The 18,637-nt window shown below is 55.3% G+C and overlaps 1 protein-coding gene across 12 annotated transcripts in view; it reads right to left on the reverse strand.

The window, feature by feature from the left end:
* Positions 1 to 18,637, reverse strand: part of ARHGAP22 (Rho GTPase activating protein 22) — a 191,336-nt gene that overhangs the window by 90,004 nt on the left and 82,695 nt on the right. For 9 of the 12 annotated variants that reach the window (XR_011382574.1, XR_007916083.2, XM_051837514.2 and 6 more), the window contains one exon: positions 5,716 to 5,803. Coding sequence is in view for 10 of the 12 variants with exons in the window: in XM_051837514.2 (XP_051693474.1) it covers positions 5,716 to 5,803 (88 nt within the window). In the remaining 2 variants the exon portion in view is untranslated. The other 3 variants (XM_051837526.2, XM_051837527.2, XM_051837525.2) reach the window with 3 other exon arrangements.

Raw genomic sequence — 18,637 nt, forward strand, 5'->3', positions numbered from 1 at the left:
AGCACCTCGGCGAGGGTGCAGCCTGGGGCCTGACCAGGGGCCCAGCCTCAGAGCACCAAGGAGGAACAGCCCTGCGGTGACTGCTGGCTGAAGGGCAGCTCTGCCCCTCTTGGTGAGGTGCCCATCCGTGAAATGGGGAGGAGCCCAGTGAGGGGGATGTGGCGGCACAGCCTGGGTCCTTGGAGGTCACTCAACAAACGCTCAGCCCTGACACCCACGCACCTGCTGGTTTACCTCCAAGGGAAGTCGACAAATGTCCCCTTTCGTGTCAAGAGATCTCTGTGCCCTCAGCTCCCAGGCTGGCATGAGTCTAGTCCCAAGCACTACTGGGAGGGGACAAGGAAGGGCTCCCCTTTTCTGTGGTCTGAGGACAGTGGGATATTCTTGGTCCCTCACGGCCACTCGCTGTCCCTCCACCTCAGTCACTGGGGGCTGGGGTCTTGGTCTCTCCACGGAGTGTCTGCAGGGTCACGGACCCTGCTGCCCTGGGCCAGCTTCCCACGGCACATGGCTGGAGTCCTGGGCTTTGTCCTTCCTGGGGCACTGGGGGATGGGGCGGCAGCGAGGTTATTTCGGCTTCTGCACCTGGGCCATCACTGAGCCGAGGGAGGGGCTTGGCTGCCGGCTTCCAGCATTGAGGTGAGACAGGGCTGTGACACGGAGCACAAGCCAGCCTCTCCGTGTGTTACCCTGGGACACAGCACAAGCCAGCAGAGGAGCTGTCCTGCCCTTCTCCTCTGATAATCAGTGTTGTTATCCAAACACTGGCCATGGCCTTGCCTGCCCCTGCTTCACCCAGACCTCCCCACCCCCTCCCCCACGAACCCCTCTTCCTCCCCCCTTGAGTGTTCCAAGCACCCTGCTCATCTCTACACAAAAGGCACCTCTACCCCAACCAGCTGCTCAGCAAGCAATGCGTGTTGTTTGCAGGAACACAAAGCAGTTACTCCCCCCCATCCCCCACTCTCCATGTATTGACTGTGTGAGGTAGGGGAGCCACCGGCCACAGCCTCAGGACACAGGGGGAAGACCACCGCACTAATGCCCAATGTAACACAGCTCAGATGCCTGGCTGGAAGGGTGGGGGTGGTCCCAGGGTCCACCTGGCCTGGTCTGTCATGGAAAGGGTGGAATGCGCAGCTCTCTCCACTAGGTGGCACCCACGGCATCGTTTTTCCGTCTTGAAAGCTTGCCACTTTTCACACCGCGATGTCAAGTGTACGAAGGTCCTACCTGAGTCCTGTGGCATTTGTAGGAGCTGCCAAGTTGCCTCCCCCTTGGGGGTCGTGCTGGGTAGGGGGAGAGAGGGACCTGCTGCAGTGGTGGGGTGTGCCCCGCCTGGCCTCCCCGCAGGCCTGAACCCTGCATCCCACCGAGGCGGTAAGACCTCCCCCTCCCTCCTGTCCTCCTGCTGACTCCCGGGGCCCCAGGCCTGCACCCTGGGCTTCGGCTGTCAGGTTTCCTTCTGTTCCTTTAGCTCCCTGCTCCTGGTGCCTCTCACTCAAGGAGCCTTGGGACTGGAGGAGGAGCCCCTCAGGTCCCCCGGCTGCATGGCACACCTCTCCCCCACCCAGCTCCTGGATCAGCTTGGCCTGTGCACATCTCCCCAGGGGCGGGCCTTGCCCGGTGCAGGGAGATACCCACATGGCCCCTCGGTGTCTTTCTTACTCCTGTCCTGGGTCATTTAAAAAGAGATTTATTTGAAAGGCAGAGAGAGAGAGAGAGAGAGAATCTTCCATCTGCTGGTTCACTCCCCCCAGATGGCCACAACACCTGGGTCTGTGCCAGGCTGAAGCCAAGAGCCAGGAACTCTGTCGGGGTCTCCCACATGGGTGGCAGGGACCCAGGCACTTGGGCCACCGTCTGCTGCCTTCCCTGGAGCATGAGCAGGGAGCTGGATAGAAGTAGAACAGCCGGGACTCAGGCCAGTGCCTCCGTATGGGATGTGAGTGTCCCAAGGGACAGCTTATTCTGCTGTGCCACAAGGCCCGGCCCCACACCCCAGGTCGTTGTCCTCAAGCTAGGACCCAGCTTTTGGCCTCGTCTGGAGCAAGGCAAACGTTCCCTGACTCCTTACGGGCAGAGCCCTGCCCTGCTGGCCTCAGGGTCCCTCAAGGCAGCTCGCCGTGACGTGCTTGCGGTTTACTGCGTTGCTGGTGAGAAGGCTCCCTTGACTTCCTACGATTGAATGTTGCTGGGATTTACGGTGGGACCCACCTCAGCCTCAGTGAGGCCCACGGCTGGGGTTTGTCACAAACTGCTCTAACCGAAAGCCACTGTCCTGACTTTGGGAGAGTCACCTTGACCTCTCTGGGCCGGCCACTGCCTCCTGGGCCAGAAGGGGAGGGCAGCTGCACCAGCTGCAGCCAGAACCAGACATTAGCCTCAGGTGCCCTTGACTGGGCTGATAGGAAGCATCTAGAATCTGGAGCCCCTGGAGGGAGGGGATAGAGTTGGCCCTGCGCTCCTCGGAGGCGGCCAGACTCCTCCCTGACCACCGCCGGCCTGCTCTCCCTGGGCAGCTGCAGGCCCTGCCCATGACCCTCAGGGGCGGCTTCGTATGGGAAGCAGGAGGGCAGAGGTGGGCAGCCCCGGGGCTTTGCAGGAACCTGGCACTTCGCCAGGCCACGGGTGCTGTGTTTGGGGCGAGGCGGGGCCTTGAGAGCTTTCCTTCCAGGAGCCAAGCCCGGGGACCACCCCAGCAGGGTGGGAAAGATGCTAGAATGGGCTCAGGCCTGGGGGCTGCTGGGTTGCACCTGCTGTGGTCCCCGTCAAGACTCAGCGTGAAACGCCACCCTCATGGCGAGGTACTCGGAGGTGAGCGGGCCTTGAAGGCTCCGCTTTTGGAGCCTTTTGGGTTCATGGGTCATCCCAAGGGTGGTGGGTCTGTTCCCAAAGCAAGGCCGGCTGTCTCCTGGCTGTGCCCCTCTCACTGTGTGGCGCCCTGCAGGACAGAGTCCCCGCCTGCAAGAAGGCCCTCCCCGGACGCAGTCCCCCAGCCTTGGCCTTCCGAGCCTCCGATTTGGCCAGCCGAATAAAACGTCCAACAGTGGGATTCGGTGACCGCGACGGAAGGCGGACTAAGACAAGGAGGGAGCGCCATCCCCATGCAGCTGTTTGTTCCCGGGCAAGGAGCTTATTCTGAATCCCCAGTGTCTGTGCTTGTAAAACGGGTGAGAACATACAGCCTACCTTAGAGGGATGTTGGAGCACGGGGCAGGCACGTGGTGGCCACAAGGGTGTCCCCAACAGCATCCGGGAACCTATGAACATGTTACGGCTACGTCTCCCCTTCCCCGGCCCCAGAGTCAGAGACAACGCCTGTAGAAGGTGCTGCTCCAGGTACTGAGCATGTGCAGGGTGACGGTCCTGTCCTTGGGGCACAGGCTCACTACGCTGCGGTACCTATGGCTGGGTGCCTGGTGGCCTCCATCTTCCGGTTCCAACCTGGCCTCACCATCCCCTCCCCACATGCCCCGCCCCCTCCTCCTGCAGACCACAAGGGCCCTGCCCACCCTGCTGCCCTTCATTTCTTTTTGTTTCATAGAAATTTATTTATTTGAGAGCTTGTTTGGAGGTTCTAGCAGGGGAGCGCAGCTACTCGTATACCCTTGACCGAAGACCGGTCCTCCTCTAGCGGGGATGGTCGTCCTCTTCGACCGAGCGCGCAGCTTCGGGAGGGACGCACATGGAGCGGTGAGGGAGGAAGGGGACACCCGCCTAGCCAGCCAGATCAGCCGAATCAACCCTGGCGATCAATGGGGTGACAGATGTCGCAGCCAGATCGCCCTCACATCCGAAATTTATTTATTTGAAAGGCAGAGTGACAAAGAGAGAGGATGAGAAAGAGAGAGAGAGAGAGAATCGTCCATCTGGTTCACTCCCCAAATAGCTGCAATAGCCAGGGCTGGGCCAGGCTGGAACCAGGCACCTGGAACTCCAGCTGTGTCTCCTACACGGGTGGCACAGGCCCAGGCACTTGGGCCATCTTCTGCTGCCTTTTGAGACACATTAACAGGGAACTAGATTGAAAGTGGAGCCAGCCCAGGGCCAGTGCTGTGGCGTAGCGGGTAAAGGTGCTGCCTGCAACGCCAGCATCCCACGTGGGCATTGGTTCGAGTCCCGGCTGCTCCACTTCCAATCCAGCTCCCTGCTAACATCCTGGGAAAGCAGCAGAAGATGGCCCAAGTCCTTGGGCCCCTGCAACCACATGGGAGACCTGGATGAAGCTCCTGGCTCCTGGCTTTGGCCTGGCCTATCTGGGGAGTAAACAAACAAATGGAAGATCTCTCTCTCTCTCTGTAACTCTTCAAATAAGTAATAAATCTTAACCAAAAAAATAAAAGAAGTGGAGCAGTCTGGTCTTGAACCCATGCCCATATGGGATGCTGACACTGCAGACTGTCCTCTCCACATCCCTCTGTTTCCACAGTCAAATATGCACTTTCAGCATGCAACAGATATAAAGGAAGACCAGAGTGGAATCCCAGAGACACGCAGCTGGGCAGTGTGCTCCTGCGTCCCCTTCAGCCTGTGCCTTCTGCAATGTCCATCACAGACAGGGCACAGACAGGGCAAGGCGGGCGAGGCCCCGCCCCAGGCCTGGATTCTCTCGCTGCTGCTCCCAACAGCCTGGCTTGCTGGCCTGAGCCTGGGCTGCCCCATGCTTTGGTGGTCAGCACGGTTGTAGTGGCCACACTGCTCTGTCCGGGAAGGCCCTACCTAGCACACGTGGTTCCCAGCCGCTGCACCCACCCTGCCCGGACGCTCTGGCCACTGGCTGCCAAACCTCCTCTCTGGCATCTTCAGCCGTCCCTGAAGGCCTTCTCTGCCCTCGGGGAGTTTGGTCCGTGTGCCAGGCAGGCCAGACATGCCAGAGTTACTTCTCCAGGGAGTGGCTTTCAGTGGCTGGCTGGTGGGCGGTTGAGGAGTCTATTCCCAGGCCCCCCAACTCCTCGGCTGAGACCACGGAGGCCTGCACTGCCTCAGCAGCACCCCTTGAACCTGAACCTGGGCATCCACGCTGCCGTCTGCTCGCTAGCACCCGCTGCTGGCGGGCCCCCACCCTGTGCCCTTCCCCATGGTTTCCAGATCTCCCACTAAGCAGCCTAGATGCCTGCCTCAGGCTCCGCTTCTGGGGCCACCAAGCTAAATGACACCTGTCTGGCTGCGGGGTGGGGCCCTGCTGTGCTGTAGGTGGGTGGGCTCACCCGCCGGGCACTTTAACTCCAGTTCAGCAGCCACCACGGGGGAGCTCGGAACTTTAAAGAAGTGCTTCCGAGCTGCCAACAGGGTCGCACTTCTCTGGGCTAAATGACTTCCCTTCCTTCCCCTACATCCTAACTCTGTCTGGGACTCGCCGTCCGCCCGCTTCAGCGTTCTGCATCGGCACTGGCGTTTTTCTCGGGACTTGGGAGTGCATCCAGGTGCTGTTTGGTTATGATGTCTGCGGTGACTGCTTTCCTCCTGTGCTTACTGTGATTTTAGAAAATCCAGATTTTCCTTGCAAACACAAGTGAATTATCCAGGTGACCAGTTTTTAAAAGCACCCCCATCTCCCAATTTTTCGTATCCGCCAAGCTTGGCCCCCGTTTCTGGGTTGTGCTTGGAGCCAGCACTGGCACTCCTGCAGGATGGAAGACAGTGACCCGCCCACCGGCCCCCCCCCTCCAACCTCCACCCCCCAGCACAGAGCTCAAAGGTGCTCACTCCTACCTGGGCTGATCTCGAAGAGGTGTTTTCCTGGGTCCTCGGGGCCAGGAAGAAGTTCCGTCACCTGGGTCCCTTGTAGGGAAATAAATCCCTGAAATGGAAGTAGACATAAACACAGAGGGCATGAGACGGCTGGGGAAGGACCCCTGCACGGCAGAGGGGCAGGCTCCCAGGTGCAGTGGGGTAGGCATACAGCAGGCCAGGACTGTCTGGCATAAGGCACGGAAGGCAAGTCCTGCCCGGTCTGGGGTGTCCACCTGCCTTCCCTCTGGCCAGGTGGGCTTTCGAGTGTCAGGGGGACAGAGGGGTGACATGGGGCCCTGTGTGTCACAGACATGTGAGTCTAGCTCTTCTAGATGGAGTCAGCTGCCATGCATGAGGTGCCAGCCTAGACAGCGATACACACGGGGACAGTCACCACTCAGGGGTGGATCCCAGGACCCCAGCCCCACACCCCAGGCCCCGAGGATACAAAATCCAAGGGTGCTCCATTCTCTTCTACAAACTGCTGGGGTATTTGCAGGTAACCTAAGCACATCTCCCGTAGGCTTTAAATCACCTCCAGGCTACTTGCAATACTTGATACAATGCGAACAGTTAACCATGTTGTTTAGGGAGTAATGACAAGAAAAATGTCCGCCCAGGTCTGTGCAATGAAGAGTGTGGGGGTGTGGATGGGCCTGAGTCCCCAGCCTGCACTTTGGGGACCCCAGTTGCTATGGCCGTACAAGGGGACAGTAACTCTCGCTTCCCGGGAGGGCCACGAGCCTGGCTCCCAGCCGGTGTTACTCACGACTGCCTTGCTGACCCATAGGCCAGGCAGGACTTCCTCTGTCCCCTCCTCCGTCTGCAGTCCTGACTCTGACCTCTGCTTGGCCTTGCTCCAATCCCTTCAGGCTCAGCTTTACTCAACTCAAACTGCGGATGGCTTGACTACTCATTTCGGTTCCCGCCAAAGGAAGCCCGTTATTTTTTAAAAAGGTTTATTTATTTGAAGACCAGAGTGACAGAGAGTGAGAGAGAGCAGGAAAGAGAGAGAGAGAGAGAGCAGGAGAGAGAGAGATCTTCTATCCTCTGGTTCACTCCACAAATGGCTGCAACAGTGGGGGCTGGGCCAGGCTGAAGCCAGGAGCCAGGAGCTCTATTCGAGTCGCCCACATGGGTGCCAGGGACCCACCCTTGAGCCATCATCTGCTGCCTCCCAGGCTCATTAGCAGGGAACTGAATTGGAAGTGGAGCAGCTAGGACCAGAACCAGTGCTCCATCATGAGCAGCTTAACCCACTGCACCGCAGTGCCTACCCTAGGAAGCCTGTCATCAACTCCATCCCAGCAGCCAACGGCCTGCGTTCAAATTCCGGTTCAGCTATAGATAAATCACTTAATTTTCAATATTCCATTTCCTTATCTGTGAAACAGAAAGAATAATAGTATTCTGTGGGGCTTTTTTTTTTATTTGATAGGTAGAGTTATAGACAGTGAGAGAGAGACAGAGACAAAGGTCTTCCTTCCATTGGTTCACTCTCCTAATAGCTGCTACGGCCAGCGCTTCGCTGATCCGAAGCCAGGAGTTGGGTGCTTCCTCCCATGTGGGTGCAGGGACCCAAGCACCTGGGCCATCCTCCACTGCCCTTCCGGGGCCACAGCAAAGATCTGGACTGGAAGAGGAGCAACCGCAACCGGGACTAGAACCCCGGGGTGCCGGCGCCACAGGCAGAGGATTAGCCAAGTGAGCCACAGCGCCAGCCCTCCGTGGGGCTTTTACAAGCACTATAAAAATTGGTACTTGGGGGGCTGGCACTGTGGCAAAGTGGATAAAGCTGCTGCCTGAATTGCTAGCAGCCCATGTGTGTGCCAGTTCAAGTCCCCGCTGCTCCATTTCCAATCCAGCTCCCTGCTCTCCCTGCTAATGTGCCTGACCAAAAAAAAAAAAAAAAAAAAAAAAAAAAAAACAGTGGAAGGTGGGAGGCCTGGAAGATCTCTCTCTCTCTCTCTCCCTATTGGTCTCTTTCTCTCTCTCTGTAACTCTGACTTTCAAATAAATACCTCTTTAAAAAAAAAAAGGAAAAAGAATTAGTGCTTGAGAAACAGCGAGAGCAGGGCTTGGGACAAAGAGAGAACTATGTGTGCTAAGCACCCCTCTGCGATGACTGTGTCAGGGCTCCACCCAGGGAGGCGCACATCTGTGTCTGCATTTACCCAGGTGAGGGCCCAGGCACCTGCTCCAGCCAGGTTGCCTCCAGCCCCCTCCTGTGTGCACTCACAGCCGTGCTCCTCTCCTCACACTCCACGGGGGCTGCCACCAGAGCCACGCCAAGATGCCTTTGTCCACTGGAGCAACGTGAAGGCCGGAGAGCATGCTTACCCTCCGATGCCGGCTTTACGAGAAACGACATCCACAAAGCAGACAGCCAGCTGCTAACTGTCGTACTGGATTAGCGGGCACTTTCTTGCTAGGGAACCTGCAGTTCCCAGGCATGAATTAGGCCTGCAGCCCTCGGAGGTGGGAGCATGTGGGTGGGGTCCATCCCTGGCTACGGGGATAGTTGCAGGGGCTTGCTGTCTCAGGAGCCGAGTCTCTTTAATTGTGGCCACTTTGCTTCCTCCTGGGCCTCAAGGTCTGTCTTCCATACAGTGGGAGTAATAGCATTGGCATGGACATTGCTTTCTACTCCAGCTACCCGGGAAAGTTCCTGCTTGCCGACCTGGTACTGTATTCCTGGCTCTTAGCCTCGTCTGGAATCAATCCAGAGGTCACCCAGGGCGAGCACTGCTACTCCCATCTTCCTGGAACAGCTGATGGAGACGAGTGGCTCCTGGGCCGCATGGCTGGCGAGGGCTGGCTGGGGTGTGGGCCCAGGAATCTGATGCTGGAGCCCTCTGCTGCCCCTGTGTGTCCCCACATCGGTGACGGCAGCCACCAGCTAACAGTGTTTGCAAAGAGCTCCAGTCCAGAGTCAGGCTGTGGCTTTGCAGCCTCTGCCCACCTCTCGGGTGAATCCCATGTGGCTCCCCACCACTGCCAAGGGGTTTCTGGTACTGGTCCTCAGCTGCCTGGGTCCCCTCCCCCCTCACAGGTCAAGGGTATGGCTTTGATCCCAGAGGCTCCTGCCGAGCCTTGTCCTGGAGTATCAGATTTCTAGCCAGTTTCCTGATGCTGCAGGCCCAAAGGAAGACACTGGTCTGGGGGCACTGAGAGGAGGCAGCCCAGGGAGGTACCTTTTTCATGAACCTACAACCTCAGTTTTCTCATCTGTAAAATGGGGGAGCTACTCCACGAGCCAACCATGAGTGTGAAATCAGTTGACATCTGCCCCAGTGGCCTCGGGGTCTTGGCTGAGATTCTGTGTTTTGGACAAAGGCAGGTCACAGGGCATTGAGTGCCTGCTTCTAGCTCCTCAAATGGTGCCTTGGCGGGGGGCCAGCATTGTGACAAAGCTGGCATTCCACATGAGCAGCGGTTCGAGCCCCCGCCGCTCTACTTCTGATCCGGCGCCCTGCTAATGCACCTGGGAAAGCAGCAGATGATGGCCCAAGTCACCCACGTAGGAGACCCGGAAGAAGTTCTTGGCTTCTGGCTTTAGTCTGGCCCAGCCCCAGCCATTGAGGCTAGATCTCTATCTCTCCTAAGCGCTCTCTCTCTCTCTCTCTCTCTCTTTGTAACTCTACCTTCCAAATAAATAAATAGATAATTTTTATTAAAAAAAATGCCAGTGCCTTGGCCATAGGGATCCTGGGATTTCCCTGGCGATACCAAACTGAGTGTCTGCACCTTGGAGGGGGCCGGCCTTCTCACTGTGGTGCCAGTCCAGGGCTCGAGGGTCTGCAACCTGGGAAGGGACCAGGCACACAGCTGGCCAACAGGTACCCGTGAACAGAAAGGGTCTGTAGACTTCAGGCCCCCACAGGTTCTCACAGAGGCCAGGTCCCTTCCCCCGCCTCATGCAACTGAGTTCCTGCACATTTGCCCTGGTTGGGGATTTGCTCAGTGCTGCATAGCTAAGCTTTTCGGAAATGGCTGTAGCTGACTTAATTCATCTCCGGCTCTGAACCGATGCAACTCATCGGTGTCAGTGACTAATAGGCAGAGCACGTGCCTGTCTGTGCCCAGCAGGGCTCACTCTCTGGGATGCTGCAGTCTCCACCATAACTCTCTGCCCAATTTTTGTGAACGTGCCCATCTGAGCTCCCCAAGGAGACCTGTGGGCAGTAGGTAGAACCCTGGGCCACAAGCTCCATAAAATCCTTTGCTCAGAGAACCAATCTCCTGGGAATAGGTGGGACACTGCCTGGGTCGACTTTCTGTTGCTATAACAAAATGCCTGAGGCTGGGCACTTTATCAAGAAAAGAGGTCTACGTAGCCTGCAGTTCTGCAGATTCAAGTTCACGGCCCCAGCATCCACCTGCTCTGTTAAGAGACCTTCCTGCCCTTGGTTACATCACAGCGTGGCAGATGGCACCACAGCGGGAACACAGACAAGAAGGAGAGATCGCAGGTAGGGGTAGGAAGCCGGGGCACTCGGGGGTGGTCACACTCTGTAACCACTGGCTTTCACGCGAACGAACTCCGCAAGCGCAGCATCAACGCCTCCTAGAGCAGCGTCCAGTGATGCACTAAGCTCCTGGGAGGCTGCACCTCTGAAACTCCCACCACCCCAGCATCATCACACCAGGGACCCGGCTTCCAGTACGTGACCCTTTGGGGTCAAATCGTACCCAGCCATATCCAAGCCGTAGCAGGAATACCCCGAAGAGGAGCTGCAGGAACAGTGTGTCATATATATATTAGTAGTGAGGCCGGCGCCGCAGCTCACTAGGCTAATCCTCCGCCTTGTGGCGCCGGCACACCGGGTTCTAGTCCCGGTCAGGGCGCCGGATTCTGTCCTGGTTGCCCCTCTTCCAGGCCAGCTCTCTGCTGTGGCCAGGGAGTGCAGTGGAGGATGGCCCAAGTGCTTGGGCCCTGCACCCCATGGGAGACCAGGAGAAGCACCTGGCTCCTGCCATTAGGTCAGCGCGGTGCACCGGCCACAGCGGCCATTGGAGGGTGAACCAACGGCAAAGGAAGCCCTTTCTCTCTGTCTCTCTCTCTCTCACTGTCCACTCTGCCTGTCAAAAAAAAAAAAAAAAAAAAAAAAAGAGAGAGATAACCAGTCCGAAGGAAAGATGAGGGGGCTGACGCTGTGGCGTAGCGCGTAAAGCCACCGCCTGCAGTGCCGGCATCCCATATGGGTGCTGGTTCCAGTGCAGGCTGCTCCACTTCTAATCCAGCTCTCTACTATGGCCTAGGAAAGCAGTAGAAGATGGCCCAAGTCCTTTGGCCCCTGCACCTGCGTGGGAGATGCAGAAGAAGCTCCTGGCATCTGGCTTCAGACGGGCAGAAGCTCTGGCCATTGCAGCCAACTTGGGGAGTGAACCAGCAGATGGAAGACCTCTCTCTCTCTCTGCCTCTGCCTCTCTGTAACTCTGCCTTTCAAATAAATATAATAAATCTTTAAAAAAAGGAAAGATGATGTTGGATGAAATTGAGGGTCTATCCAAAGGAATAAAGGTTATAGGAAATGGTAACTATATGAATATAATATAAGGTTTTTAAGTTATTTAAGTCTTCAAAAATAACTAATTGAAAAGGACAGGAGGCTAGAGTGAGGCCTAAAGTGCAGATAAAAGCAATATATTTGATAACAATAGCACAAAGGAACACTAAAATGAAAAGAAAATTGTTATAAGTTCCTTACGCCATACAGGAGCTAGCATAATATCATTTGATGATAGACCATAAGAAATTAAAGTTGTATACTATAAAACAACCACTAAAATAACAAAATACCAAACCTGAAGGTAAAGCAAATGTGATAAAATTGAATCATAAAAGTTTTCAACTGATCCAAAATAAGGCAAAAAAATAAGAGGAGAAAGGTAACATGTGGGGAAAATGGAAAACGAGTAGGAAGATGGTGATGTGTAAACTTCACCACATCAACACCACGTGGCAGGGCAGGCATGTGGCCAGCAGGTTAGGCTGCCTCTTGCAATGTCCACACCCCGGTTCAGAGTGCTGGCTGGCGCCCTGGCTGCTCTGTGCTTCTGGGCCAGCTCTCTGCGAAGGCGCCTGGAGGCAGCGGATGATGGCTCAAGTGCTTGAGTCGCTACCGCCCATGTGGGAGACCTGGATGGAGTCCTGGCTCCTGGCCTTGGCCTGGCCCCGTCTTGGCTGTTGTGGCCATTTGGGGAGTGACCCAGCAGTTGGAAGCTCTCTCTCTCTCTCTATCTCTCTCTCTCTCTGCCACTCTGCCTTTCAAATAAATAACATAATTTTTTTAAGTTTTAAAATCATATAACTATTACATGTTATTATATTGGCAAAGCCATTTAATAATACATCCATCTTCTCTTGTCCGAAGTTTAGCTTTTTGTAGCTTCAGCCACCAGAATTCAAGTATACCCTGAAAATATGAAATGGAAAATTCCAGAAATAACAATCCATATGTTTTAAATTGTATACCACTGTGTGGGTAGCATGATGAGATCTCATGCCATCCCGCTCTGTGCTACCTAGGATGTCAGTCATCTCTGTATGCAGTGTATCCACGCTGTATACACTACCAGCCCATTAGTCACTCGGGAGCCATCTCACTTATCACACTGGCTGTCACCAAATCATGAGGCTTATATCCAAGAAACCCTTATTTTAGAGGTAATGGTCCCAAACTGCTAACTTTCAGTTATACTTGTTCTATTTGATCATTAGCTGTTGTTAAATTCTTGTGGTGCCTAATTTGTAAATTAAACTTTATCATCAGTATGTGTGCATAGGAGTGAAATGCAGTCTGTGGCTTCAGGCGTCCAGTGGGGGTCTTGCCAATGTAGACGAAGGGAAAGTTCAGTCATGATCATTCCCCTGTTCCTCTGACTGGACGCTAGGAAGCAACGGCCACCAGGGGTCAGCCACCTACCTACCACAAGCACGTGGGGACCTGGGCTGACGGGAGGGATGCTGTCTGGCTCTGAGGGGCAGAGGTACCAAGTAGCCTGGCCGGGGGACTGGTTCTGGCCTTTACTGCAAAGGACCTGCCCTGTGCAGTGTGAGGTCTTGGGAGAGTGAAAGTTACCCCTGCCTCCGTGGCTCCCTGGTCCAGGGGGTGAGCCAATTGCCTGGTGTTCCATGTGGAGGGGTTAAAGGGGAGACACAGATGAACCTAACCCCTCTGATATTCGGTGGCTGCAGCCAACCCTGCAGTTGAGGCTGATGTGGGAACCAGGAGGGAAGTAGCCATTAGAGGGCTGCCCCAAGCTTCCCTGGAAAGAAATGGCCCCTTCTGGCATTTTCTCTGATCCAGGACTTGAATGGACGTTGGTGTGGATTTCTGCCCCGCCTCGGTGCTCACCCTGCCCTCGGCGCTTCAGAGCCTGCCTGACGGGTTTGGAACCATCTGCAGCTCCTTCAGAACTGGGAGCCCTTGGCAGGGGCTGCTCGGATCCAGCCCCACACCATGAGATGTCAGCGGGGACACAAGGTCTCTCCACTGCCCTGGGCTAGAGCACCGGGCCTGCTCTTCCGTGTTGTGGTCCCTGCCATGTTTTCTGGGCTGCCAGTGTTTCCAGCCACCCGCCTCCAGCTGAGAATGTTCTGGCCTGGGGGCAGAGCAGCCTGTGCCGACCCAGAAGGTTTCTTTTTGCTCAGCATAGAGCAAGACACTTGGAAAACTCCATGACCATGGAATGAAACGAATGAGCTTATTTTGGTGCAAGACGCCTGCATCCCACATCGAACTGCCTGGGTTTGACCTCCAGCTCTCATTCCTGATTCCAGCTTCCTGTTAATGCAGACCCTGGGAGGCAGCGGTGACGGCTCAAGTGACTGCTTCCTGCCACCCTGGTAGGGGACCTGGATTGAGTTTTTGGCTTCCAGCTTCAGCCCTGGCCCATCCCCGGCCATTGCAGGCATTTGGGTTGTGAAGCAGTGAATGGGAGCTCGCTCTCTCTCTCTCTCTCTCTCCCCATCTTAAATAAATAAATAAATAAATAGTTTAAAAAATCTGAAATCCATGCATTATTTTTATAAGCATTTTCCATGTATTCTGAAAAAATTTTTTGCATGAAAAACGAAAACTCATACTTTGCACGCCATTTTCTCACAAACTTTTTGTAATACCCTTGTACCTTTGGAGAAGGCTTCCCTTGGCTGAAAGCAGCCTGGTTCTGTCATTTCTGTGAGACCCTGCAACGCCCAGGGGTTCATGGTGCCTCTGGGGAAGGCTGTTGTGCTATTTGAGTTGAGAAAGGGCAAGGCTGGGAGACATGAAACAGATGCTTTTGCAAAAATGGCTGCGCCAGGCTGACCCGCCGTGCACCTGCTACATTTGCCGAGGATGCACATCTCCGTCCCCGTCTTTTCCAAAGGCTGCCGTCCATTCAGGAAATGTCCCCATCGCCCTGGGGGCCCTGGCCAGGCAGCAGTCCTGCAGCAGGCCATCCGAGTGAGTTTCATTATGCTGATCAACTGTCACTCATATTCTACCAGTGCATTAAGGATCCAAAATGCATGCCCAGAACATAATGAAAAGTAAGCTATGCTCTTCTCAACAATGAATAAAATATGTTTCCTATGCTGCCTTCATGTCATCTGATTCATTTTTCTGCCTAGTAATAGACAAAACTCGTAATTTACCAGTCAGTCCACCAGCTAGCACTGAATATTAACTGGGCTTGACTGAAAGCTGCAGGGTTGATTGATAGTAAGTGGGAGGCACTTAAGTCCTGTAAGCTAATATCAGATCTGACTTAAATGAGCAGACCCAGAGAGAAGCTCATGACATTTGCACAAACAACCGGAGACAATGCAGGAAGCTCAGAAGTCGTTTTTAGAAGGTAGCCGTGAACTACTTGGTGGCAGTACGCTCTGGGTGAGTGCAAGAGAATTCAGGCGGCGGGGTCAGCATTGTGGTGCTGCAGGTTAAAGCCAACATCTGCAACGCAGGCATCTGGTATCTGAGCCCCGGATCAAATCCTGGCTGTTCCACTTCCGATCCAGCCCCCTGCTAATGCACCTGGGAAAGCAGTGGAGGATGGCTCAACATGCTTGGCCCCTGCCACCTACGTGGGAGACCAAGGATGGAGTTGGTGGCTCCTGGCCTTGGCCTGGCCCAGCTCTGGCTGATGCAGCCATTTGGGGAGTGAACCACGGGTGGAATCTCTCTCTCTTGCTCCCGCTCTGTCACTCTGCCTTTTTGGATTCTGGCCCTCGCACTTATCAGCTCCTGGTGATCTCAGGCAAGTCACTTGCCCTCTCTGTGCCTCGGTCTCCTAACTGGAAGGTGGTGATCACACGTACTGCTGAACTGTCTCTGTCAGCCACCACTGCATGACGAGGCCCAGGACTCAGCGCTTGCAAAGCAGTGAGCTGTTAGCTCTCAGGGATTCTGCAGCAGGGCTCAGCGGGCAGGTCCGCTCCACACAGCTGTCACTCACACAGCTGCATTCAGTCGGCGGCTGGGCTGGGCTGGGCTGGGAGGTCCAAGAAGGCCTAAGTCGTGTGTCTGGGACACGTGGTCTTTCTGCTTCCCTACCCCCACCTTTGCATGCTTCCTTATCACTCTGTGGCTCGTGCAAGCATCCTGGTAGCCCAGCAGTAGCTGTCCAGAGCTGCTGCTCCATCTCTCAGGAGCTGATGGAACTTGTACAACTGCTGTCTCATTCTAGCACTCAGAAGCGCGGCTCAGACTCAAGAGGAGGGAAAACAGACTCCACTTGTCGGGAGAAGGACTGCGTGCGCCGAGAGGGAGGACTGGGTGGCGCTCCTCTTTGGAGACCATCTACCACGTACTGCTGCGAGAATGAAAACAAATTAATGCGTGCAAAGCACTTAGAACAGAGCCTGCCTCCTAACGCACAGTGGGTAACTTTCAAGTTTATTCAAGCTGTCAATCAAACCCACGAAGGCAAGGTCAGAGCCACGCTGCCTGCACTAGACTTCTCAGATGCACTTGCTCAGTATTCACTGGGCGCAGTTCTCATCTTGCAAGAAGGGAATGTGGCTCAGAGCGTGAAACACCTTCTCTGACGGTTAGCTAGCAAGCAGGCAGAGGCCAGAGTCCAGAAATCTGCCAGGTTTTTCACATCATGCAGGACTCTGCAAAACGTCTTGTGGAGGTTCAGGCACCAGGCTGGCCCCCCGGATTTGATTAGGTCTTTTTTTGTTGTTGTTGTTGACAGGCAGAGTAGACAGTGAGAGAGACAGAGACAGAGGGAAAGGTCTTCCTTTACCGTTGGTTCACCCTCCAATGGCTGCTGTGGCCAGCGCACTGCAGCCAGCGCACCACGCTGATCTGAAGCCAGGAGCCAGGTGCTTCTCCTGGTCTCCCATGTGGGTGCAGGGCCCAAGCACTTGGGCCATCCTCCACTGCACTCCCTGGCCACAGCAGAGAGCTGGCCTGGAAGAGGGACAACCGGGACAGAATCCGGCGCCCCGACCGGGACTGGAACCCGGTGTGCCGGCACCGCAGGTGGAGGATTAGCTTATTGAGCCGTGGCACCGGCCTAGGTCTGGGGTTCTAATGAGAAAAAGCAATGGGGGACGCTCTGCGGGGCTGGCCTCAGGGCTTCGCAGGTTTCGTGGCAGAAGCTTTCTCTTGCTTCTTGGAGGTCTTCATTTCAAAGCCTGTCCTCAGGGTCGCAGGAATCTTGTCTCTGAGTGCTTAGGTGGCGCTGACAACACCACCGACCACAGCAACTCCCATGAGTCTGATGCTTAGCGTGGCTGGAGCGCCAGAGCATCACAGAGCTCACTGCCCGCGTCTACAGCCTGTAGATCCAAACGGGGACAGACAGGACTCAGCCCAGGCGCTCCGATTCTCCCCACGGCAGCCTGCAGTCTGTCTGTACACCTTTCTGGGCCTCATTTTCCCCACCTGTACAATGGGAATTCATTGCACCTGCCTTTGTGGGGGAGCTATGAGGCTCAAAGGTGATCGCACATGTTCATTCAACAAGTGTTTGTTGAGCATCTGTGACAAGTCAGGCGCTGTCCCGGACACCGAGACACAGAGATAAACCAGACAGACAAAATCCTGACCTTGATGCGCTTACACTGTGATGAGGAAGGAGCCCTCAGGCACCTAACACACACAGTCAAATGCTTTTCTCCCAAGGATCCAGCACAAGGCTGGCTCAGGGCACCCACTCATTCATCCTGTTCAATGACTTCTTCACTCATTCAGTTATTCATGTAAGCATCAGACACCACTGGGCATCTGCCTGTGTCGGGCAGAAGGGAGAAGGGAGAAGAGCAGTGAGGAGATAGACAGCAGCCCCGCCTGAATGAAGCTGTGAGCCTGAATGGGAGCTGTGAGCCCGGGATGACAGTGTCAGAACTGCACGCTAGCGAGCGCAGCGAGGGCCGTGGGGGATAGAGCCCAGCACGGCGAACGCCAGGACAGGCCGCGTCCCGGCACACAGCTGCTTCCTGGCAGGCCCACTGGACTCGGCGTCTGTGCTATCAGAGGGAACCCATTAGCTGCGGCCTGACAGCAGGTAGCCCCTTACCTAGTTCCCTCATCCGAAAACAGGGGACAATCCAGGCGTCTCCACCATAGCAAGGACCCAAGGGATAGCACCACAGGGCCTTTGTGGGCATGCTGGTCTGATGAACACCAGGCCCAGGAAAACAGAATTGGTTGATCTGGAACATTCTCTGGGACCTTCACGCTGTGGGGTCAAACGGCCTCCCTTCTCTCCCTGGGCTGAGCTCTTTTTCAAGATCTCTGATTTCTGGTTGCCCAGCATTCATGTTCCCTCCCAGAAGTGCATCTGCTTTCCCATCCATCTCATCCCCTCCTCCCAGTCCCAAGCTTTTACTCTAAATTAAATCAAACTTTAAATCAATTCCCCATTGCTTCTCAGAGCCGGGCTTCCCATCACTCATTATCTCGGGAGGCAAAAATGATAAACAACAGAAGCCCAGCCTGCTCTCAACGTGATGTTCCAATGCCCTCTGCTATCACCTGCGGCTGCACCAGCCAGCGGGGCAGGGAGTCCGATCGCAAGACTCCACCCCCCAGGCGCTCTCCAAGGTCTCCACCCCCTTGCCCCAGCTCGGCAGGCATTCTCTTGGCCTCATCTGATGTCAGGACAAGAGCCCATCCAAACACTCTTTCTGTCTCCCACTCCCGCCTGTGCTATTGCAGTGACTTCCCTCTCAGAGCTCTGATGGCCAAGTCTTCAGCACCCCAACCTTCACAGACGCCCCACTGCCCCAACACTGCCATTTGAATAAGGACCCAAGATCCTCCACGTCCACTACTGCCTACGGATGAGCCTCGCCCTATACTTCAGAGACACGGGCTCCTCCTTGTCGGCTGCCAGACACTCTCTATGGACGTCCCGCTGCATCCCTGGGTTCCTCTCAAACCCATTTCCTAAGCACGTCCACCATGCCAAGGTCTGCCCTGCAGAGGCCCAGCAGCCCTGCTCAGAAGAGGGAGCTTTCATTAGAGTCCATTCCATCCCTTTTCTGGTTCTTGGAAGAAGGCTTTATGGTGTGGCTCGGTCATATTCTGTTTGTGATTTTAGCTTTTCCTTTGCTGTTGAAACTTCAAAACTAATCTGAAATATGCACTTAAATGAATACAGACGCCTTCCTGAACCTCCCTGGTAACTGTGGTTATATCAGTCAGTACCCATTCTGGGAAATGCAGTCGGAGGATTTCTCTAAGGACCCCTTCCCCTTCATTTCTCTGTTTCCTCTTTCTAGAACTCCTGCTATTCAGACACTGGGTTGTTTCACTCTGGGCTGTTTTTCTCCTCCCGGAAGTATCAGCTTGTCCATCTTCTTTCGAGGTGTACATTGAGTGCCTCCCTGCCCCCCCCCCAGAGTCTACGCTGGACTGCTAGGGCCAGGGAGCAAACGTGGACACAGACCGAGGAGGCT

Source organism: Oryctolagus cuniculus, chromosome 15 (genome assembly GCF_964237555.1).
Source record: "Oryctolagus cuniculus chromosome 15, mOryCun1.1, whole genome shotgun sequence".
In the NCBI taxonomy this organism is placed as follows: Eukaryota; Metazoa; Chordata; class Mammalia; order Lagomorpha; family Leporidae; genus Oryctolagus; species Oryctolagus cuniculus.